General features: G+C 35.6%; 1 protein-coding gene across 2 annotated transcripts in view; it reads left to right on the top strand.

Moving 5' to 3' along the window:
* LOC127834068 (F-box/LRR-repeat protein 6-like) overlaps positions 1-23,863 on the top strand; it is a 45,395-nt gene extending 21,532 nt beyond the window's left edge. For both annotated transcript variants that reach the window (XM_052359647.1, XM_052359648.1), the window contains exons 5-11: positions 6,304-6,508; positions 9,486-9,617; positions 10,946-11,068; positions 12,424-12,831; positions 13,662-13,819; positions 15,598-21,276; positions 22,371-23,863. In XM_052359647.1, the coding sequence (XP_052215607.1) occupies positions 6,304-6,508; positions 9,486-9,617; positions 10,946-11,068; positions 12,424-12,831; positions 13,662-13,819; positions 15,598-15,724 (1,153 nt within the window). In that variant the 3' untranslated portion in view covers positions 15,725-21,276; positions 22,371-23,863. The remainder of the gene's footprint in view (positions 1-6,303; positions 6,509-9,485; positions 9,618-10,945; positions 11,069-12,423; positions 12,832-13,661; positions 13,820-15,597; positions 21,277-22,370) is intronic.
* The last annotated feature ends 823 nt before the right edge of the window (positions 23,864-24,686 follow it).

Below are 24,686 nucleotides of genomic sequence, written 5' to 3'. Positions count from 1 at the left end.
GATTTAAGAACTCTGAGGAACTTTCCAAAAACTCCTTTCTTCTCTAACGATGAAAATAGTTTGACATGGTTAACTTTATCAAAGGCTTTACGGAAGTCAACGTACAAACAATAGAATCGACCACCCCGTTTTGAAAGATATTTTTGGATCATAGCCTGTAAACAAAAGACATTATCAACTGCCGAATATCCTAAACGGAAACCTGCTTGAGATTCATCAATCTTATTATTTTCTTCTGCCCAGTCATACAATCTCTTATTAATTATTCCAGAGAATATTTTATATAGAATATTCGTAATAGATATACCACGATAGTTACCAGGGTTATTACTTGGACCTGACTTATGAATCGGTGTAATGATACTTTGACCCCACGACTCGGGAAAGTTACCAGTGTCTAATATTTTATTAAACAACAACAACATTATTGGAGAAATATCCGTTTTTGAACACTTGTCAAATTCAGATGGAATTCCGTCCAGACCACAACTTTTACCATTTATTAATTTGGATATTGACCATTCTATTTCTTGCAAAGTGAAAGGATCATTAAGTGAATACGCCGTATCATCAGAATAAGCATGGTCATTTCCAACAGTGGAATCAATAACAATAGAGTTTTCATCGAATAAAAGGCCACTGAAATATTGTAACCATTCTATTTTTGAGATACTAGAATCAATTGGTTTGGCTGGTTTACTTTTCTTTAAAAGTTTCCAAAACATTGTATGATTATTACTACAATTAACTAGTTTTTGGCGGTTTAACCTTTGATATTCGTATACTTTTGACCTACAGTGATTCTTAAAATTATTTCGTTTATCTTTAAACAATCTGAGATCTGACTCTAAATTGGAGCTACGAAATTTACGAAGGGCGATATATTTAACCGACTTTAAATAGTCGCACTGGTCATCCCACCAAGGTGGTTGTGATGAAAAATACCGAAAATTAACCAGCATACATTTACCGGCATCCTGATATATAGCTGTAATCAGATCTACCGCAGAATTAACATTAGAATCTATGGTATCAAGCAAAGTGTTATACCGATTATGTAATAAGTCCCTTAACGTTAGTACAGAATGCTTAGGCCTAGGATCATGAAACTTCACAGTTACATTGATCACGGCTGGCAGATGACCCCTATTGATTTTCAGGTCACTAGGTCAAAGGTAAAGGTCACAGTGACTCAAAACAGTAAAATGGTTTCCGGATGATAACTCAAGAATGCTGAGGCCTAGGATTGTGAAACTTCATAGGTACATTGATCATGACTGGCTGATGACCCCTTTTCATTTTCAGGTCACTAGGTCAAAGGTCAAGGTCACAGTGACTTGAAATAGTAAAATGGTTACTTTTTCCTGTTTATCCGATTTAGTCCACAGTTTTCATCCGATTCTTTTCAAACTTGTTCAGTGTCTTTAAATTAATGAGGACTTGAACCCTTTTGATTTTCAGGTCACTGGGTCAAAGGTCAAGGTCACAGTGACTCAAAATAGTAAAATGGTTTCCAGATGTTAACTCAAGAATGCCTAGGCCTAGGATCATGAAACTTCATTGGTACATTGATCATGACTGGCTGATGACCCCTATTGATTTTCAGGTCACTAGGTCAAAGGTCAAGGTCACAGTGACTCGAAATAATAAAATGTTTACTTTTTCTAGTTTATCTGATAAAGTCCACAGTTTTCATCCGATTTTCAAACTTGTTCAGTGTCTTTATATTAATGAGGACTCAAATCCTATTGATTTTCAGGTCACTGGGTCAAAGGTCAAGGTCACAGTGACTCGAAATAGTAAAATGTTTACTTTTTCTAGTTTATCCGATAAAGTCCACAGTTTTCATCCGATTTTCAAACTTGTTCAGTGTCTTTATATTAATGAGGACTCAAATCCTATTGATTTTCAGGTCACTGGGTCAAAGGTCAAGGTCACAGTGACTCGAAATAGTAAAATGGTTTCCAGATGTTAACTCAAGAATGCTTAGGCCTAGTATCATGAAACTTCATAGGTACATTGATCATGACTGGCTGATGACCCCTATTGATTTTTAGGTCACTAGGTCAAAGGTCAAGGTCACAGTGACTCGAAATAGTAAAATGGTTACTTTTTCTTGTTTGTCCGATAGAGTCCACAGTTTTCATCCGATTCTATTCAAACTTGTTCAGTGTCTTCATATTAATGAGGACTCGAACCCTATTGATTTTCATGTCACTGGGTCAAAGGTCAAGGTCACAGTGACTCGAAATAGTAAAATGGTTTCCGGATGATAACTCAAGAATGCTTAGGCCTAGGATCATGAAACTTCATAGTTACATTGATCATGACTGGCAGATGACCCCTATTGATTTTCAGGTCACTAGGTCAAAGGTAAAGGTCACAGTGACTCGAAACAGTAAAATGGTTTCCGGATGATAACTCAAGAATGCTGAGGCCTAGGATCATGAAACTTCATAGGTACATTGATCATGACTGGCTGATGACCCCTTTTCATTTTCAGGTCACTAGGTCAAAGGTCAAGGTCACAGTGACTTGAAATAGTAAAATGGTTACTTTTTCCTGTTTATCCCATTTAGTCCACACTTTTCATCCGATTCTTTTCAAACTTGTTCAGTCACAGTGTCTTTAAATTAATGAGGACTTGAACCCTATTGATTTTCTGGTCACTGGGTCAAAGGTCAAGGTCACAGTGACTCAAAATAGTAAAATGGTTTCCAGATGTTAACTCAAGAATGCTTAGGCCTAGGATCATGAAACTTCATTGGTACATTGATCATGACTGGCTGATGACCCCTATTGATTTTCAGGTCACTAGGTCAAAGGTCAAGGTCACAGTGACTCGAAATAATAAAATGTTTACTTTTTCTAGTTTATCTGATAAAGTCCACAGTTTTCATCCGATTTTCAAACTTGTTAAGTGTCTTTATATTAATGAGGACTCAAATCCTATTGATTTTCAGGTCACTGGGTCAAAGGTCAAGGTCACAGTGACTCGAAATAGTAAAATGGTTTCCAGATGTTAACTCAAGAATGCTTAGGCCTAGTATCATGAAACTTCATAGGTACATTGATCATGACTGGCTGATGACCCCTATTGATTTTCAGGTCACTAGGTCAAAGGTCAAGGTCACAGTAACTCGAAATAGTAAAATGGTTACTTTTTCTTGTTTGTCCCATAAAGTCCACAGTTTTCATCCGATTCTATTCAAACTTGTTCAGTGTCTTCATATTAATGAGGACTCGAACCCTATTGATTTTCATGTCACTGGGTCAAAGGTCAAGGTCACAGTGACTCGAAATAGTAAAATGGTTTCCGGATGATAACTCAAGAATGCTTAGGCCTAGGATCATGAAACTTCATAGTTACATTGATCATGACTGGCAGATGACCCCTATTGATTTTCAGGTCACTAGGTCAAAGGTAAAGGTCACAGTGACTCGAAACAGTAAAATGGTTTCCGGATGATAACTCAAGAATGCTGAGGCCTAGGATCATGAAACTTCATAGGTACATTGATCATGACTGGCTGATGACCCCTTTTCATTTTCAGGTCACTAGGTCAAAGGTCAAGGTCACAGTGACTTGAAATAGTAAAATGGTTACTTTTTCCTGTTTATCCCATTTAGTCCACACTTTTCATCCGATTCTTTTCAAACTTGTTCAGTGTTTTTAAATTAATGAGGACTTGAACCCTATTGATTTTCTGGTCACTGGGTCAAAGGTCAAGGTCACAGTGACTCAAAATAGTAAAATGGTTTCCAGATGTTAACTCAAGAATGCTTAGGCCTAGGATCCTGAAACTTCATTGGTACATTGATCATGACTGGCTGATGACCCCTATTGATTTTCAGGTCACTAGGTCAAAGGTCAAGGTCACAGTGACTCGAAATAATAAAATGTTTACTTTTTCTAGTTTATCTGATAAAGTCCACAGTTTTCATCCGATTTTCAAACTTGTTCAGTGTCTTTATATTAATGAGGACTCAAATCCTATTGATTTTCAGGTCACTGGGTCAAAGGTCAAGGTCACAGTGACTCGAAATAGTAAAATGGTTTCCAGATGTTAACTCAAGAATGCTTAGGCCTAGTATCATGAAACTTCATAGGTACATTGATCATGACTGGCTGATGACCCCTATTGATTTTCAGGTCACTAGGTCAAAGGTCAAGGTCACAGTAACTCGAAATAGTAAAATGGTTACTTTTTCTTGTTTGTCCCATAAAGTCCACAGTTTTCATCTGATTCTATTCAAACTTGTTCAGTGTCTTCATATTAATGAGGACTCGAACCCTATTGATTTTCATGTCACTGGGTCAAAGGTCAAGGTCACAGTGACTCGAAATAGTAAAATGGTTTCCGGATGATAACTCAAGAATGCTTAGGCCTAGGATCATGAAACTTCGTAGTTACATTGATCATGACTGGCAGTGACCCCTATTGATTTTCAGGTCACTAGGTCAAAGGTAAAGGTCACAGTGACTAGAAACAGTAAAATGGTTTCCGGATGATAACTCAAGAATGCTTACGCCTAGGATCATGAAACATTATAGATACATTGATCATGACTGGCATATGGCCCCTATTAATGTTCAGGTCAAAGGTCAAGGTCACAGTGACTCAAAACAGTAAAATGGTTTCCGGATGATAACTGAAGAATAATAAGGCCTAGGATCATGAAACTCTATAGGTACATTGATCATAACTGGCAGATGACCCCTATTGATTTTCAGGTCACTAGGTCAAAGTTCAAGGTCACAGTGACAAAAAACGTATTCACACAATGTTGCCACTACAACTGACAGCCCATATGGGGCATGTTTTACACTTGGCATGTTTTACAAACAGCCCTTGTTTAAAAAGAGCAATATCAAAGCAATAAGTCCAGAATGACTTCCCCTTGAATATGAGAAAATTTTGAAATCCTGCTTGTTTACGCAATTAATTCCAAAGTTTTCATCCAATTATTTCCAAATTTGCACAGTATCTTTATATCAATTAGGACTTGAACCTTATTGAATATGAGCAGTACTGGAGAAATAAATACACAATAATCTCCCCTTGAATTTGAGAAAATTCTCCTTGTTTTAACGATTAAGTAAACAGTTTCCATTTTATTCTTTCCAAACTTGCACAGTGTTTATAGCAGTAGAGCGATTCAGGCCCTCATGGGCCTCTTGTTATCTTTTGTATACCGCTGTGTTCTTATGTCCATGCTGTGTATTGAGTTGGATGAATGACTTATAATGTAATGCATGCTATTTTTTTTTTTGAATAAATTAATGGCCTTACATTTTGAAAAGAAAAAGTCAACTTTTATTTGACCGTTGTTTGGAAATTTTACAGTCATGAATGAGTTTAAAAACAAAATTTATGTTTAAACATTATAAGAATTTCCTTTCTTCAAACTGCTGCTGACTTGGTAAACAAAAAAGCAACTGCATCAAACTTATGAAAGGCAAATTACTTGCCTAATGATGAAAAATAAAAAAATTACTGATATAAATGTTTAAGGTTTCAAAAGGTACGCCTCTGCATGTACATAAATCAATCCAAACCATAACTCATCTCGTCAAAAGTTTCGAAACCATTACTGATATCAAGTTCTGGGCCAGTACTTACCGACAATTCTTGGTAAATCTCTCCAGCGTTCCTAGTTTTTCCTAGTTTTTCCTAGTACATGTATTTTTTTAAGTCTCCTACTTTTTCCTAGTTTTTGCAAAGAGCTCCTAGTTCTCCTATTTTGTTCCCAGTGACGAGTCTTAAAATTCTATAATGGGCATAATAATTTTTTGGTTTTGTTAAGTTAATGTCACTTGGATATATATACATGTATTCATAGTGTTTTAAATATATTTGGGTATGGGATCTGGTTAACTCGTAACTTTTACTGAACCAATTCCAAATTGCTGTCTGGTAAACTACAAACTAATACTTGAGTTATTTACTTGCCACGAAGGCCAGTGTTATTGATCTTATTTATTGACCTCATTGAGTTTTGCTAGATTTGTCTGAGGGATGTCTGACTTTCTTGGAGACAGCCTGACTTTTTCAGAGTTTTTTTCTTTGTTTTGTGAATTGTCCCAGGGCCATTCTGATTTGATTTTTTTGTGTGTTTTTAACAAAAATTGGGAAGTTAGTGTTGTTTTTACACTTTAAATTTTGAATAAGTGTTTTAAATATTGCACAAAATAAGTGTATACTTAGAGCTGGATAGGGAGTTTAAAGAAATGTTAAAATCTTTTGAATAAAAAAAGGCGGCACATTTTGCCAAAAAACACTGTTTTGTATTTTTATGTAGAGCCCAGAAAGTGTGCCCCCAGTGGGCCCATTTGGCGACACAGCCGGAGCTCTGGGAGAGAGTGGACATGTCCCTGGGCATATACAACGGGTGGAGAAAGCTAACACATGCAGGGTTCACACGTTTCTGTCAGAGCCGACTGTCTGCTTGCAAGCATCTCAACCTGTCCAATTGTGTTTTCATGTCCAAGCCATGGGCTGTCAAGGTTTGCATCTCTTTATATATTTAATATACTGTGAAACCATTTTTCTTTGTCAGCACGAAATTTCCTCATTAAAAAATGACTATTTCGTCTGCACCTAAATTCGCCAATTTCTGATTTGGAAAAAAAAAGCGTCAGTCAATATACGATTTGTTTGTTATACATGTGGTTGTGACAAATCGTGGTAGGGAAAAGGGAGGACACTTGGGAGTCTTGTTTGTCACATGCCAATAAATAGTCTTTTGTTATCAGATGGTAGTAATGTGCCCTTATTGTATGCCATTGACAAGTTCATTGTTATGATTAGCGGATAAACAGGACTGAATAATGAGTGTTTGAAACAACAAAGCCAATTGCCAATTAGTCAACACCCTTGAAAAACACAATACACACAATGGGTAATAAAGTTGTTAACAATTAGCGCTAATCATTAATATACTACCTTAAGGAAGTCAAATCATTGGACAAAGCTTAACTGCATCCGCTTTTACAGCATTGCGACATGTCAATTATGTACACTGTGTAATGTTCACCCTTTCAGGGGTGGCGAAATCAAATGTCCGAGTTGCCCGAGTCGTACATTTGCTTGTCTGGGCAACTGACTTTTTTCAATTAAGTTGTCCGTGGACAACAAGTTTTTTAAAAGTCGAGTCCAGGTATACAAAAATACAAAAATACATTGTATTAAAGCCGTAATTAAGTTTTACAAAACCGGATGTTGACACGCGATTACATTGTCAGTGCTATTTGCGGAGCAATCAAGCTAAAATACGTGCACTTTCCTGCGCAGTGATCTCCCTTATTCTATATGAGACCGGAAGCATGCCGCATTTTCAACATTCGGCCCGACTGTTAGACAGTGTACAGACTGGTTTTTTTATTTTTACAATCAGACGGAAATAAAAAGTATCAATCTAAGATAATCAAAACGCGGTCTACCTTGTTATTCAAGACGACTTTAATGGTAAAGATGAAACTTTTTTTTTTAATCTTCAACAACGGAGCAGAAACCGGAAGCTTTGAGCAGCCCACCTCCCGAAAAACTAAGAAAGATTATGATAAAAAATATGATCTAAGTAAACGCACCAGAACTTTTCAAGAAACTTGGCTAACCAATTTTCAATGGTTACCAGTTTATATAATCAAATTGCTACCAGTAGCGGAGCCTCAGTCTGATGAGGTCCACATATTGGACTAGTTTAATTTGTTAAGATTACAATGTACTTATGTTCAGCACATGTTTTAATAACATTAGCTTCGCAAAATTTAAAGTTTGAGAAAGTCTTTATATTGTTTATAATATACTGCTATAATGAATGTACCATTGAAATACAATTATAAACAAAACAAGCAAATCATACTCATTTTGATATATTCCACATTATTTAACATTAATCAATAAATGCGTTTATAATTTATATAATCATTAACGGACAAGTGTAGTTCAGCAACGGGCAAGTTAAATTTCCTAAATGGTTGTCCGTGGACAAGTATAGTTTTTTGAGATTTCGCCACCCCTGCCTTTGTGTCAAAACCCGATTTGTCTTGACTACAAAACAGACGAAGTATGTATGCGTGGCTTACATTGGATTTTATTGTCTCATTTTGGTAATTCAGTCTTAATTATGTTTCAACATTGGACATAATTATTCGTTAGGGTCTTAAATCCATCACTTGGTCCACTGACGAAATAGACGAAAATTAATGCCTGACGCATAATAATGGTTTTCCAGTAGTTTTGATAGCTCACAAAGTGCTCATGATGAGCTATAGTGGTAACCCTATGTCAACCGGGATAATATCTATGCCATGTTCAAATCTGGGTCATGTGCTTCAAAAAACTAAGTCACCAGGTCAAATTGTAGAAAAAATTGTAACCATTAAAGATGCAAAATCTATTAATCTATCTGGTTGAAACTTGGGAAGAATGTTTACCTTAACACTACATGTATCTAGGTTTAGGTTGATTCTGGGTCATATGCGTCCCCAAACTGGGTCAAAATATCAAGTTTTGACAAATGGTGTACCTTTAACTGCTTCAGGGCTATCATGGAACATTTGTTGTATAAGAAATTCTATTGGGTTTGTAGATGAGTGTTATTTGGACTACACCAAAGATTGTCATATACATATATTTTGTTTTAATTCAAATAGGCTCAGTGTGTCATACAGCAGGCCTGCTATTTTTCCGGCCTGGGCCGGATTTCCGTTTTTTAAATCCGCTCAGGATTGATTTAGAGACACAGGCAAATCAGTTGAGAAAATTGGAGGGTGGGTGGGGCGCCAAACTATGTATTAACTATTAGTGTTCTCGGAGGAACCTCATACAATCTGTACCTGTAACCCTTAATAATAGCACACCATCTTTTTAACACCTTTTCTCATTGGACACAATTTTTCTTTTGTCCAATGGAACGCACACTAACAATTGCTGATCAATGGCGTATAAACGCTTATGATGTTATGTTAGTTTTTCAAACATTCAAGAGACTCATATTTGAAGAAATTTTGAAAACAAAATGGCAAATTAAATTGAGCAGATGTTTTTAAATGGTTATGTGTATGTGTCAAAGGGCATTCAATTTCATTATAAAATACATGTACGTATGAATCATTCAGAGACTAAAGGCTTTCTGAGAGCCTGACTAATGGGTTTTAGAATGCTCAAAATTATTTTCGTCCGGATGTGGGGGGGGGCATTGACCCTGGACCCCAATGGAGGCCTAAGCGGCAGCAAAACCCCTGCTGATGAGTTTCAGGAATGGCCTTCAGCGCTTAATATCAGGCCTGTACAAGCTTAAACTGTGGACTTTGTTTATAATGCAAAAATGTGTAAACAAATACTAGTTGTTGTTTGCTTTGATTGAACTTGTGATGCATGAAATATTTTTCTGCAATTAAATGATGGATCATTAACTGAGAATCTTTGAGATTGTTGATTGAAGATAAAAATACTAGTAATCTCATGTGTTTGTTGCAGGCCATTCAAGACCACTGCACACAGCTTGAGAGTTTGAACCTGTCCCACTGTAACAAGCTGCCCAATGGCTCTTTGGAGCAACTGTTTCAACACCTGACACACCTAAGGGATGTTGACCTGTCAGCAACAACTGTGAGTACTTGAAAAGAAAAACACAATTACACAATTTTAGCATGCATAATTGCACATTTGGTGTCATGTGTTTGCGATAAGTTCCAGAATGTGGGACACACACAGCTTAATGCATTAATGTCACAACTGTAGTAAAACCTGGAGAAAAATAGCAGAGTGCTGCCTCCTCTTGCCCCACTGTGCTGGCCAACATAAAAGTGTGAACATCTTAAAGGGACCTTTTCACATTTTGGTAAATTGACAAAATAAAAAAAAATTGTTTCAGATTTGCAAATGTTCATTGTTGTTATATTTGTGAGAAAACAGTAATACTGAACATTGACTATGCTCTAAATTATCCATTATATGCATCTTTTGATGATTTAAAAACCTTAAATTATAAAGCGTTGCAACGCGAAATGATTGAATAATTTGGAGAGTTCTGTTGTTGTTGTTATATTTTGTGACACTACAAGTATTGCTTATTTATAGTATAAAACACAACAATCATAGTATGAGCACGGATGGTCGAGTGGTCCAAGCTATAGACTTTTACACCAGGTGTCAGTGGTTCGAGCACAGTTGATGGCTACTTTTTTTCTTTCTTTAATTTTATTCTTGTTTTTTTTACATTTATCAATATAAAGCATGTAATGACAAACTTCAATGCATGCCAAAATCTGTAAGGTCCCTTTAAGAAATTTTATATATTTGTGCAAATATTCACATGCAGAGGAAATACTATGCTTTAAAATCTTAATTGTAAAACTGTGATATAGAAATTCCTTAGATTGAGCAAATTAGTTGAAAATGTTAAGAAATTGGTGTTTTTCACGCCTTCCTCTTTTGTAATCCGAGATCTTTTGCTTCCCTTGAAATCATAGCACATGTGCTATGCTCTTGCAAATAGAAATGTTTGTTATTATCCATATTGGGGATTGAGGATGATAAAAAGGTAGAGGGTTGTTCTCAAATTAAGCAGAGTTTTAAATCATTATCTTATAGCATGCTTAATGATGAATGGGTAAATCCATAGTATTTCTCCTGCTCCAAAGGGCAGCAGTGGGAGCAAGGTGGAGAAAGTCAAAAGGATCGTGCTGTCTGATCTGTATATTACAGGGAAGTCACTCTAATTTAAACACATAGTATGGACATTCACGCAGCTGTGCATGTACAACCGCTCAGGCTATTAAATAATGAGCATAAAACACTGTCTTATGTTTGTAATGTAACACATTTCCGTATCAACCTGAAACACATCTATATGTCTGATTGCTCATATCCCCGTCAACATAAATTAAAATTGTCTGAATGCTCGCAAAACTTGTATCCAAATGTTTTACTTCCAGTCAGATGCTGTGTCAATAAAGACACTCTCGGTTCTTACCTTGACATGTGCAGAGCAGCTGACGAGGATAAGCCTTGCTGACAACCGCCTTGTTAGCGTTCAGAGATTGGCCGAATGCTTTAAGGTAACAATACAGTTTAGTTAAAAAATTATTAATGTCAGCCAGATTGCATTGGAAGCCCTATTGGGATGCTCTCAAGTTTGTTTTCAGGTATAACCAGAACTTTGTGTAATACCAGACCTTCTTGAAAAGGATTTCATATCGGTGCCCAGTTAAACAACCAGCCCATTAATTTGAACCATGGAAACAGATAATTGTTTACATGCTTTACAGGCAATTTAAGGCATATTGAGGCTACTTTTTTCTTTTTTATTCTGGTTTGAATTTCAATGGCTTGCTTTTTTCTATAAAAAAAGTTTTTCATTTAAGGAAGGAAGGATTTCTAGTTTGTAACTTTTTCTTATTTTATGAAAAGCAGTGCTATGTTCAACATAATTGAACTTTTTATATTTACCAATTTTTTGGTACCCAGCTACAGCATGTTTGTGGGGAAAAAATCTGTACCTCATTTAATTTGGAAGAAAAAAAGCCATAGAAACTAAACATTAATTTTCTAGGCTTAAGAACTCCATTATGATATTTGTATTGTGTTTTACTAGAGGAATTTTAAGGTGGCAACAATTAGTCTGTTTGCAAAGCAAGTAAATACATTTCAGTGTTGTAAAATGCAATAAGTCTGTTGTTCAGTCTGTCATACACACACACATTTGTCTGCATATCTCTTACATTTCTTTATATACAACATTTAAATTTACTGGGATCATTCTCTATGATACGAAGTCTTGAATTTGTGATTTTTATCGTTTTGTTTTTATATGTTAAAATCTACACAAGTTATGTCCCTTTGCCCACTTAATGAAAAATTATAATTATAACGAAAAACATACATCTTTCTAACTGCAAAGCTAAATGTGTCATATTTTGTATGTTACATTTTATACTGGCCATCTACTTAGTTTCATCAAATCATTGCCTCAGGGTAAAAACTGGCCACACCCAGTTAGTCAAATAAAGTGTGCAGACTTATATAGCAAAATAACTTTAATTCACAAAGCAAACATATTTGGTAGTAGGATTGTTGTTGTGCTAGGGGTCAAAACCGGCTAAACCCCAGGGTCTTATTTTTTTTTATACAACTTGCTACATATTATGTAAATTGCGGCATAAGGGTGTATTCAACACTACTAAGACAAATTCTAGTTTAAAATAAAGGTGCAGATGTTGATAAAGGCTACTAGATGCCAATGAACTCTTAAAAATCTGAACTGCGTAGCAACCATGATTATCTCAAGATATTTTATATTACTTAAAAATCCTCTGATAAGTCAAGTATATCTCCCTTGATCATTCACAGTGTTGTGACTGTAAGTCAATTTTGTGCAACAAGTTAAACTTGTTTGTTATTAATCGTTTTCCAGGAATGCAAATATTTACAACACCTGGACTTGAGCAATTCCAAGCTGTCCATGCAGACAGTGAACATTGAGCATCTTCAACAGACGTTTCCCCAACTGAAGACCCTGTACCTCTCCAACACATCGATCGCAGCTCTCGATGTAACGCTTGATGTGGAAACTGCAAGTGCTGGATTTCCCCACCTTGAAGAATTGAGCGTTGCTTGTACAGACTCCTCTATGATCTCGCAGTCTTTCATTTGGCGGATGTTGAAAGGGTCTACTAAACTTCGACTGTTGGACATGCGGGGTTGTACCCAGAACCATGTGGTCAATGCACTGACCAACATTCCAGCCACGGATGTGGAGCAGCTTTATCTGGGGCGCAGTCAGGCCAGGTCATGTAGGGAGTTGGAAATGATTATCAGAAAGGTTTGTGAACTTGTGCTATTATGTAGGTGTATATCAGATTGATAAAACTGTTTTCGGCAGATTTGATGCCAATTGACCACATGAGTTTTTCCTGGAAGATCAAGTTTTGAAAGAGAATACCAGCTGTAAAAGGTTATCCTAAAAGGTAACCACGAGGATAATGTAATCCCTGGGGATAAAATGTTTTTTTAGAGGATAAGAACTAAAAAAATAGAAATTTAGTCTGTTTTAAGTGAACAAACAACTGGCTCAGATAGCAAGTTAGTCTATCTGGACTTTTTCATAAAAACTATAAACATTGTGAAGCATGTATGGTTGTTTTGCGTGACTGGTACTTTATGTTAAAATGCAAGTGGAATCTGTATAGGAATGTTAAGTATGCATTATATTGGAGTATGTTGGGTCTATCAGTTTGTTTGACTGTCAGTATCAAATGTTGAGTTTGCATGGGGTACCTCTTCCACATTTTTAAGCGATTTAATGGAATTTTCGAAGTCATCATAATGAAGTGCACATGTGCAAAACATTTTTCATCTCCAATGATCCACACATTCTTGAGTTATTGGCCCTTGAACATGGCTGACAAAGCTAAGAAATCACAAGTAGTAATCGAAATGCTTTTTTTAGAACGTAAGCTCAGAAAATGTGAAAATCTCCAGTTTAAAAAAATAATTTACATAAATTTTAGTAGCGAATTTGAGAATTAAGTATCCAATTTGAGATTTTAGTAGCCATGGTCTATTTTTGATTTCTGATAAATCTAACACAGCATGGTGTGCAAGTCATGTTTGTGACAAACCTCTAGTAGTACTTGTACCGGACCCTTGCAGTGGCAGCACAGCCTCACCGACTTGGACCTGTCCGGGATGACGTTCCCGGACCAGGAACTGGCTGACAATCTTGCTGCTCTCCTTCCTGCGGGAGGCTCCAATGACAGGCTGCACACACTGAACCTCTCAGGAACAAACGTTACCATGCACACACTCAGGTAGGCCCATCATTTACAGTTGCAATATCAATAACCAAACTTTAACTTGGTGACAATATAACTGCTCTAATGTTCTCTGGCCACCCCCATTTAAACTTGGTTAAAACATGTTAAAACACCTACCAAAATCATTGTTTTAGCATGTGTATTACATGGTTTACACAGAAATCTATTAATGGAGGGGGAGGGGGCTAATTTATTTGATTGAGTGAATTATTATATCCATCTTCACCTGTGTAGTTACTAGACGCATGAAGCTGAAATTTTTCACATCTTCATGCTACTTTATGACAATGCTGTAATTACAGAATCACATGTCATATATTTACCTCGGCCGTTTTCTGAGAAAACCTGAGGTATTTTCATAGCCAGCTCGTTGTGTCGTGTCCCAAACCTTAACATTTTGTTAACCTTTTGAACATTGACTCTGAAATCAAAGTGCTTCCACATACAACTTTGAAACTTCATATGTAGATGCACGTTGATGAGTTCTACACGCAACATCCATTTTTGGGTCACTAGGTCAAAGGTCAAAGTCACTATGACCTCTAATATAAAACTTAAACATAGGCTCTAAAATCAAAGTGCTTCCACCTACAACTTTGAAACTTCATATGTAGATGCACCTTGATGAGTTCTACACGCAACACCAATTTTTGGGTCACAAGGTCAAAGGTCAAGGTCACTGTAACCTCTAATATGAAACTTTAACATAAACCTTAACATTGGCTCTGAAATCAAAGTGCTTCCACCTACAACTTTGAAACTTCATATGTAGATGCACCTTGATGAGTTCTACACGCCACACCCATTTATGGGTCACAAGGTCAAAGGTGAAGGTCACTGACCTAAAAAAAAAAAATTCCGAAAAACTTTCATTTATTTAAAACTGCACCCGCAGCCAAGCGTTGGCACCTGATATGCAGTGTTCTTGTTTATTGATATTCCAACTTAAAAGTTAGTTTCAATCTATTTATTTTATCTTGATTGCATTCCAAACCATGGGCTTGAATAATTTGCAAGGACATAACTTGGTGTTTTGTTTAAAAGACCCTGAGAATGAGCCTCTTGTGGAAATCAAACTCGTGACCTGGTAGATAAACATCATATCCATAAAGCAACTGCGGCCTATTAAATTAAATTAATTTCATTTTATGTCATAAACAATCATTTTGTTTACAATTGCAGTGTGGAAGGTTGATAAATGACGTATCTTTCATCGCCTACACACAGTTTCAATAATTAAGACGCAGATATTACATATTAGATATATTGTTTAATATTGATTTCAAACACCAGATATTATGCTTATTTGGCCGTTGGTAATGCTTGTGGACCTATTTTCTGCGTAGGGATAAAGGGCCGAGAGAAGCTGGCTGAAACAGGAAAATTGGATAAAGCAAAAATATATTTGTGGATGTCTTATTCCCACCTCTGGATAAAGAGGATTGGTTTATCTTCCAATACCAAGGGAATTTAATATTTGAATAAAAAAACATACACATTTTTATTCCCCACTTTGGCTTCCAACCCATACACACCTGTCCCATGGTTGAAAATATTCTTATGTGCATTACCAGTATTTTTTTTAAAGATACAGATGCATTATTATCAGTAAAATCATTCATTTTATATATGTTTAATATGAATTGACTAACTGACGAATGTTTAGCAAACAATCGGTGATATTTCAATTTTTTAAATATTTTCCAAGCAAACAATGTTGAAGTAGGAAATGTAAAATAGAAATTTATAATACCAATGTCTTGTGTTTGCAGGTCCCTCTTACCAAAACTGCCCAATCTCAGGGAGCTGTGGCTGAGTTCCTGTAGGGAGCTTGAAAGGGGCTGCAAAAGGGACTATAAAACCCCCGCTGAAATACGGGAGCTTCAAACAAGCCTCTAGATAGTGGAGAGTTGTGAAAAGGGATTTACCTTTTTTTCGTAATACCTTATTACACATGAATATACATAATTTTAATACATGTATTTTTTATTTTTTTAACATATCCGTAATATTTGTTGTTATTTAAGTATTTTTATATTGTAATACAACCAACTTGCCAGAGACATAAAACATATGTTTTTGCTTTATTAATACTTGTTAACATGTATTTTTAGATAGTTAAAATTAGCAACAACATAAACAGTGGATATAAGTAAACATATGCATCCTTGATGTTGATTAATAAGTTGTCCATGGCTGCAAATGTTTGTTCACTGCCCTATGAGTAATGTGATTTGTATGTATGTATGTATACGAATGCATGAACTTGTTTATATGTCTTTTGTGAAGTAAATACAGCCTTAAAATTAGGTATATCATATAACTATTCAGATGTTTGTGTACATACAGAAGCAAGGGAATACAGATCTGTAATCAAATTTATGTCAGTAATCTTAATGTGTTTTAAGCATTTACAGTCAGATAAGTTATTTTGGCACTTTGCTTCCTACATGGTGCACATATTTGTAATGATGCTAATATAAACTTCACTGTTTTGCGGTTTAGTTCAACTGACAGAATGGTTTTATTCTAAAATAAAGTTTTGTGGTCGGTGTCAGTTTGTAATATATAATATTTGTTCCTTTGCACAGCAATATATTCCCAAAAACTTAAATATAACTGCTTGAGATAGAAATTAACAAGACGTGCACTGGATGTTCTTGATAGATCATTAAAAAGTTTTTGATTTAGAAGACTATTTCAACCTCAGTTTGTCATGGCATAAAGAGTCAAACTTCTCCATTTTTTTATGTGCTTGGCCAAAATTTACAATTGATATGGAAAAATGCTTTGTTTATTTGCCCAGAGCTGCATCTACTCATGCAGGGACACAAACAGCGATTGGCCTGTCTGTCCATCTGTTCGTCAAAGATTAAACCAATATAAGTCTTATAACATCAAAATGCTTGCTACAAAGCTTTTAAAGCCTTTGAAACTTGCATGGATGATGTCATTGTACAGTATCAATCCATCCACATTACCCGACCTCATTTTGACCTTGAAATTTACCCACATTTTTATTTAGACTAATGTAGAAGGTCCAAATTCTTGGGTAACTGAAAATGACACATTTCATCTAATACCAATAATGCTTCATGAAAAGCTTTCCAAAAAGGTTGTCTATGAACTCCCGCAACACAGCCACCCTGAGATCATCCTGCAAATGTCACTATAGCGAGGTATTATACCCTGGGATCATCGTTAAGATGTTTTTATATAGTGGGATAATACCCTGAGATCATCCTGCAAATGTTATTATATAGTGGTATATTACCCTGAGGTCATCCTGCAAATTTCACTATAGAGAGGTATTATACCATGGGATAATCCTGCAAATGTGATTATATAGTGGTATATTACCCTGGGATCATCCTACAAATGTCATTATATAATGTGATAATACCCTGAGATCATCCTACAAATGTCATTATATAGTGGTATAATACCCTGGGATCATCCTGCAAATGTCATTATATAGTGGTATATTACCCTGGGATCATCCTACAAATGTCATTATTTAGTTGATAATACCCTGAGATCATCCTACAAATGTCATTATATAGTGGTATAATACCCTGGGATCATCCTGCAAATGTCATTATATAGTGGTATAATACCCTGGGATCATCCAACAAACGTCATTATATACTACTCAAAATTTGCTAAGGATCACTTTTTATTTTCACATTGTCTTCAATTTAATTATCCCCCGCCAGAGGCGGAGGGATATTGTTTTGGCGTTGTCCGTCCGTCCGGCACTTTTGTGTTCGGAGCCATATCTTGGAAGTGCTTTGGCGGATTCCATTGAAACTTGGTATGAGTATATATATGCATAAGAGGATGATGCACGCCAAATGGCATTGTACACCATCTGTTAAAAACAGAGTTATGGCCCTTTGTATCTTGAAAAAATGCTTTTTACTATAGGCACTTTTGTGTCCGGAGCCATATCTTGAAAGTGCTTTGGCGGATTTCATTGAAACTTGGTATGAGTATATATATGCATAAGAGGATGATGCACGCCAAATGGCATTGTACACCATCTGTTAAAAACAGAGTTATGGCCCTTTGTATCTTGAAAAAATGCTTTTTACTATAGGCACTTTTGTGTCCGGAGCCATATCTTGGAAGTGCTTTGGCGGATTTCATTGAAACTTGGTATGAGTAATTATATATGCATAAGAGGATAATGCACGCCAAATGGCATTGTATACCATCTGGTTAAAACAGAGTTATGGCCCTTTGTATCTTGAAAAAATGCTTTTTACTATAGGCACTTTTGTGTCCGGAGCCATATCTTGGAAGGGCTTTGGCAGATTTCATTGAAAGTTGGTATGTGTATATATCCCGCGCCAGAGGCGGAGGGATATTGTTTTGGCGCTGTCCGTCCATCCGTCCGTCACTTTTGAGTTATTGTCCTCCGTCCGTCCATCTGTCAGTATGTTCATCCGTCCGATTTGCACCCATCCTCAAACAAAGCATATGTTGCGGGGGATATCAATTCTACAAATTTGCTTGTTTAATTTAAATTGTTATTTTGCAGGTTTTGATATAAGAATGTGTGTTTTTATTTTATTTTTATGTATTGATTTATCATTGATGTGTGACGCTGGCTGAATCTAGCTAGGGGTGAATTTCAAAATACACATTCTATAAAAAGTGATCCTTAGCAAATTTTGAGTAGTATATTTTTAGATAATACACTGAAATCAACCTTAAATGTCATTAATTAGTGGTACAATACCCGGATATCAAATGTCATAATATAGTGTGATAATACGCTGAGATTATACTGCACATTTAATTTTATAGTTGTATGATACCCTGGGATCATCATTGAAATGTAATTATATAGAGGTATAGTACCCTTGAACATCCTACAAACGTCATCATATATTGGTATAATACCCTGTGATCATCCTACAAACGTCATACACTGTGATAATACCGTGGGATCATCCACAAATGTAATTATATTGTGGTATACTTTCTAGAGATCATCCTGCATATGTCATTATATAGTGAATTAATACTCATAGATCATCCTAGAAATGTCATTATATAGTGGTATAATACTCTTAGATCATCCTACAAATGACATTGTATAGAGGTAAAATACCCTGAGATCATCTTACAAATGTAATAAAAATACCCTGAGATCATCCTGAGAATGTAGGTATATTGTGGTATTATACCCTTATATCATCCTACAAATGTCATTTTATAGTGATATAATACATTTTTGTCATCCTGCAAATGTCATTATGCAGTGGTTATTAACCATGAGATCATCATAAAAATGTCATTATATTGTAGGATAATAAACCTAGATCATCATGCAAATATCATTATATAGTGGCATAATATACGGAAATCATCATGCAAATATTATTTTATAGTTGTATAATACAACGAGATTATCTTGCAAATGTCGTCATATAGTGGTATTATACCGTTAGATCATCCTCAACATGCCATAATATAGTTGGATAATGAACTGAGATCATCTTGCAGATGTCATTACATAGTGGTATAATACCCTGAGATCATCCTACAAATGTCATTATATAGTGGTATTATTCCCTGGGATTATCATATAAATGCCTTTATATAGTGGTATTATACCCTGAGATCATCCTTCAAATATCATTATATAGTGGTATACTACCATGACATCATCCTGAAAATGTCATTATATAGTGGTTTAATACCATGGGATAATCTTGCAAATGTCATTATATAGTGGTATAATACCCTGAGATCATCCAACAAATGTCATTATAAAGTTGTTTAATACCATGGGATCATAATACAAATGTCATTATATAGTGGTATAATACCCTGAGATCATCCTACAAATGTCATTATAAAGTGGTATAATACCCTGAGATCATCATACAAATGTCATTATATAGCAGTATAATACTCTGATGACATCATCATACAAATGTCATTATATAGTGGTATAATGCTCTGAGATCATCCTTCACATGTCTTTATAAAGCAGAATGATGAGTGGCTTATTTTTCGGATGTTAAAAAGTGCGGACATTCTCATCTCGCGATTAAGTTTCATAATTAAAAGATGCTTCCGTTTTTGTTAGTTTTGACCCCAGATACATCATTTGAAAAAACGTATAAGAAGAAAAGAGGAAATTTATTTCAAGTAACACACCAAATATCAAACCCCTGACCATTGTGGTTTCAAAGAAGAAGATTTTTGAAGTTATCGATATTTACTTTACAAGTTGTAAATTAGTCCCTGGATGTGGCAAGACTTGACCCCAGGGGGCATGAGTTGAACAACTGAAGCAGTGGACTATTATGAGAAGTTCCATTCAAAGTTTTCAGTGACACACATTTTTTTATATAATTAAACAAGTAACACTTCGGGCTGGGTCAAAAAAAGGAATGATTTTAACAAAGTTGTTTCAGGACCAGTGTACGATGTTAAACAAAACATAAATCCCTGCCTTAACGTTTTGAGAGATTTTTTTTAAAATATATGTCTTAAATTATTTCTTCATAATTGGGTGTTGACAGTTTTTCCCGAGGGACGATATTAAATAAACTTGGTAGAGGACCACAATACAATGATACATGCTAAAAACTATTTGCCTTGCGAGTTCAGAGAAGACATTTTTAAGTGTTTGCGCCATACATATAAAGCAAGTAACCCTCAGGGAGGGGCAAATCTGTACCCCGGGGGATTATTTAAAAAAAACTTATAAAACTTCGGTTCGTCCGAACGATCAATAAGAGTGACTTCTAAATAATCCCTCCTTAAACTACTTTCACCTTAAGTCGTATTTTGGAACGGATAGAATCAATTTCGAATTCAGTTGAAATATCATGAGCACGATTGTTCTGAATGTTTCATAATGATTTGGCAAAACGTTTGACTTATAGATTGTTCACCCACATAAGGAAAACTCTTTGCCCACAGTCACTCATATTTTTCAGTAGACCTGAACCTTTTTCAAACTCAACAGATACACCATTTAAAAAAGCTTTCTTAGCAAGTTTCATGAGTAATTAGTCATGTTGCTACAATATTTCTGGAAAATAAATGGTATTCTGTCAGATATAATTTGAAATGAATTCTTAACATTGCCTCTTTGACCCAGTACAATGTATTAATAATACTGACTATGTAATGCATGATAGTTTATTTATATTTGGCTCAAGCAATGGTTGTGCTCCAATGGTAATCACACTTTATGGGATATAATTACAATTAATCTGATTTCAGGCATAAATGACATTTGTGCAAAGAGAGCTGAAGTCCACAAGTAGATTCTTCAAGAGGAAGAGGAGAAGCAAAAACTGCAAAATGACATTCGAATCCTGACAGAGAGCCTCGCAAAGGTCAATGAGAGCCTGAGTAAAAAGATGGCTTCAAGGAATGAGTTTGACAAAACCATCGCTGAAACTGAGGGTGCATACATGAAGGTATGTTCTTCACCTGATCTTTAATCTAACTTGTTTGAGGACATGTGATAGATAGAACTGTGTGTTTTTTCGTTCATTTAAATTTTAGTGAATCTTTTACCATAATTAGGTTTTAATAGAACAAGATTAAATTTAGTGTGTGTTTTTTGTACTCGGAATTGTTGACCATTGTGAATGTGGTATTGATAAAAATAAACTATATAAAAGGTATTTTCTATTGTTAAGTCAAAGAAGAATAAGGTCCAATAAAATCTGATAAGGTCTGTTAAATGTTAAAGGTTATTGGACCTCATTTTCTGTAAGACTGTTTTAGCTCGGCTGTTTTCGGAGAAAATCCGAGGTATTGTTATAGCCAGCTCGTTGTGTCGTCCGCGTCGTACTAAAACCTTGAAATTTTGCTCTAAAATTAAAGTGCTTCCACCTACAACTTTGAAACTTCATATGTAGATGCACCTTGATGAGTTCTACACGCCACATCCATTTTGGGTCACAAGGTCAAAGGTCAAGGTCACTGTGACCTCTAAAAAATATTTTTTGACAAGCTTTTATTTATTAAAATCTGCGCCCACAGCCGAGCGTTGGCACTGGTTATGCAGTGCTCGTATTGTTTTTCGCATGGTTTGAAGAATGTTCCTTAAAATAAAAAAGAGCAACAAAAGTGCGGAAAAAACTTAAGTTGCCTTCAACTTGTCTTGGATAAGCCTGTGTGGACTGCAAAGGCTGATAGAAAAAACTTTACTCAGATGCATTCAAAACAACACTTTATTTAGATGCATTAAAGGGACCGTCAATCTGGTTGACGGTCCCTTTAAGAACAATACTAAACTTAGATCCTTTAAAAACAACAATTAACTCAGATGCATTTATAACAGCACTTTGCTGAGATGCATTGACAACAACACTTTATTCAAATACATTAAGAACAATACTGTACTCAGATGCATTAAGAGGAACTCTCCTCAGATGCATGAAGAACAACTCGTAAATCAGATGCATCAGATACCACACTATATTTAGATGGTTTTCCTCACATGTTTTAAAAACAATAACATATACAATATACAATGTAGCAATAAAAATAATTCCTGTTTCAGATACTGGAAAGTTCACAGACCCTTTTGAACGTATTAAAGAGGGAGTCACAGAGTTTAAGAGAAAAGTCTTCAGCGAAGCCTAGTGCAACACCAATGTTCTGATGAATAAATCATGCTTCTAATCCTGCCCTTTTCACTGATATCACTTGTTGATGTTGATGATTTAAAACCCTCTTCACAGAAACAAAAACCCTGCAGTCTTTATTAATGTATTACAGGCATTTGGCTGAAATTGATGCCATATTATAGCATTTCTTACATGACAAAGTTATTGCATTGTGTTTAATTTTTTATGCCCCCGAAGGTTGGCATATAGTGATCGCACTGTCTGTCTGTCCGTAACACTTTAAAAAAAATGCTCATAACTTCTATGTCGCTTCAGATGAAACCTTCATATTTGGTATGCATGTGTACATGGACAAGGCCTTTTCATACGCACACAAATTTTGACCCCTTGACCTTGAACTTAGGGTCCACGTTTAGGTTTCGAAATCTGCGTTTGCGTTTCGAAAAATGCTCATAACTTCTATGTAGCTTCAGATGTAACATTCATATTTGGTATGCATGTGTATATGGACAAGACCTTTCAATAACCAAAAGAATTTTGACCCATGTGACCTTAACCCTTGGGCCTGTGTTAAGGTTTTGAAATCAGCGTTTAGGTTTTGAAAAGTGCTAATATATCTCTATGTCTCTTGAAGTATAACCTTCAAATTTGGTATGCATGTGTATATGGAAAACACCTTTTCAGACACACAAAAATCTTGACCCCTGTGGCCATGACCTTGAAGTTAGGGTCGGCATTTAGGTTTCGAAAATTTGTTCTCTTATTTAGCTGTCTTACACAACTATCAGAGTGTTTTTCGGGGGCATATGTCATGCTATGGAGACAGCTCTTGTTTCTTATTTTTTCCTCATAATTGAAATAATTATAAATCATTTGGTAGTTCTTGTATATGGTATTTGAGGTTTAATGCTTCAATGTTGTGCCTATATTTTTTACACGTTTCCTGTATGGTTCTATAATAGTAAACAACAAGATCTGCGAACTTCCTCAACAATATTGGGTAGATCTATAGTATCAAATAGCATGAGATCTTAAACATCTGCAATTATAGATGGACATATTGTATTAAATGAGTGTTTAGACTGTATGGTTCAGGCCTCGTGTTCACAAAACATTTTTGCAATCGAAAATCGATTTTAACTGACATCGATTTTCATTTTTGCCTATTAACTACAATACAATGGAAATCCATTTAAAATGTCATGCAAAGTCGATTTTCGATTGCAAAAACTGTTTTGTGAACAAGGGGCCACTTATACTCATAGTAATTGTGATATTGTGTATCATTCATTTGTTCCATTTTTTTATTTGTACACATGAGATAGAGGTTATGTTTGATGTTGGTGAAATTACCCAGTTTGCAGAAATGTACAACAAAGCCACGTGGCTGTCAGTCCAATTGTTTGCAGTAAATCTAAGGATTATTCATACTTTTGCTTTTGTTTACCACTAAACATACAAACCCGCATGACCAGTTATATACTGGTCAATTCCATGAATTCAACAGTTTGTTGTTTTTATGGCCCCGAAGGAGGGCATATAGTGATCGGACCGTCAGTCCGTCTGTCTTTCCGTCACACTTTGCGTTTAGGTTTCGAAAAATGCTCTTAACTTCAATGTCGCTTCAGATAGCAACTTGATATTTTGCATGCATGTGTATCTCATGGAGCTGCACATTTTGAGTATTGAAAGTTCAAAGATCAAACAACAAATCCAAGGGAGGTAATAAGCTTCAAAGGGAGATAATTAACTACCTGTCAAATGATAAAAAACAATTTATGAATCAAAACGCAGAAGGGGGCATTTTGTTAGTGACAAACACATCTCTTGTTTCTTTAAAAAAGCAGAACTAGTTTTTGTGACAGAAACGTTTAAGTTAAAAATATTGCAGTCGCGTCAACGTTCAGACATACACACAGCCAGAAAAACAAAACATAACAAGGTACTTGAAAGAGAATACCTTTGATTCTCATTCTTGTGAAATTTCACTAAGCGGACAGGAATGTTTTAGACGTGTTTATAAAGGATTTGCTCTCTTTCTTGTGATGCGGGTGGTAAGCCTGGTGATGTTCCAGATGCAGCAGATGACAATTTGTATGTGAGTTTCCCAAATTGGTATTAACATAGGGAAGACTTAGTGCAACTTAAATTTATCATTATTAGGACTTGGTCTAAAGTAAGTTCTATCACACGACTAAAGTCAAAATCAGGACTTTACAGGCAATTCATTATATTACATAAGTGAGAAC

This window comes from Dreissena polymorpha, chromosome 6, assembly GCF_020536995.1.
Source record: "Dreissena polymorpha isolate Duluth1 chromosome 6, UMN_Dpol_1.0, whole genome shotgun sequence".
Taxonomy (NCBI): Eukaryota; Metazoa; Mollusca; class Bivalvia; order Myida; family Dreissenidae; genus Dreissena; species Dreissena polymorpha.
Note: the sequence above shows the minus strand (reverse complement) of the source record. Positions and strands in the feature narration are given on the sequence as shown.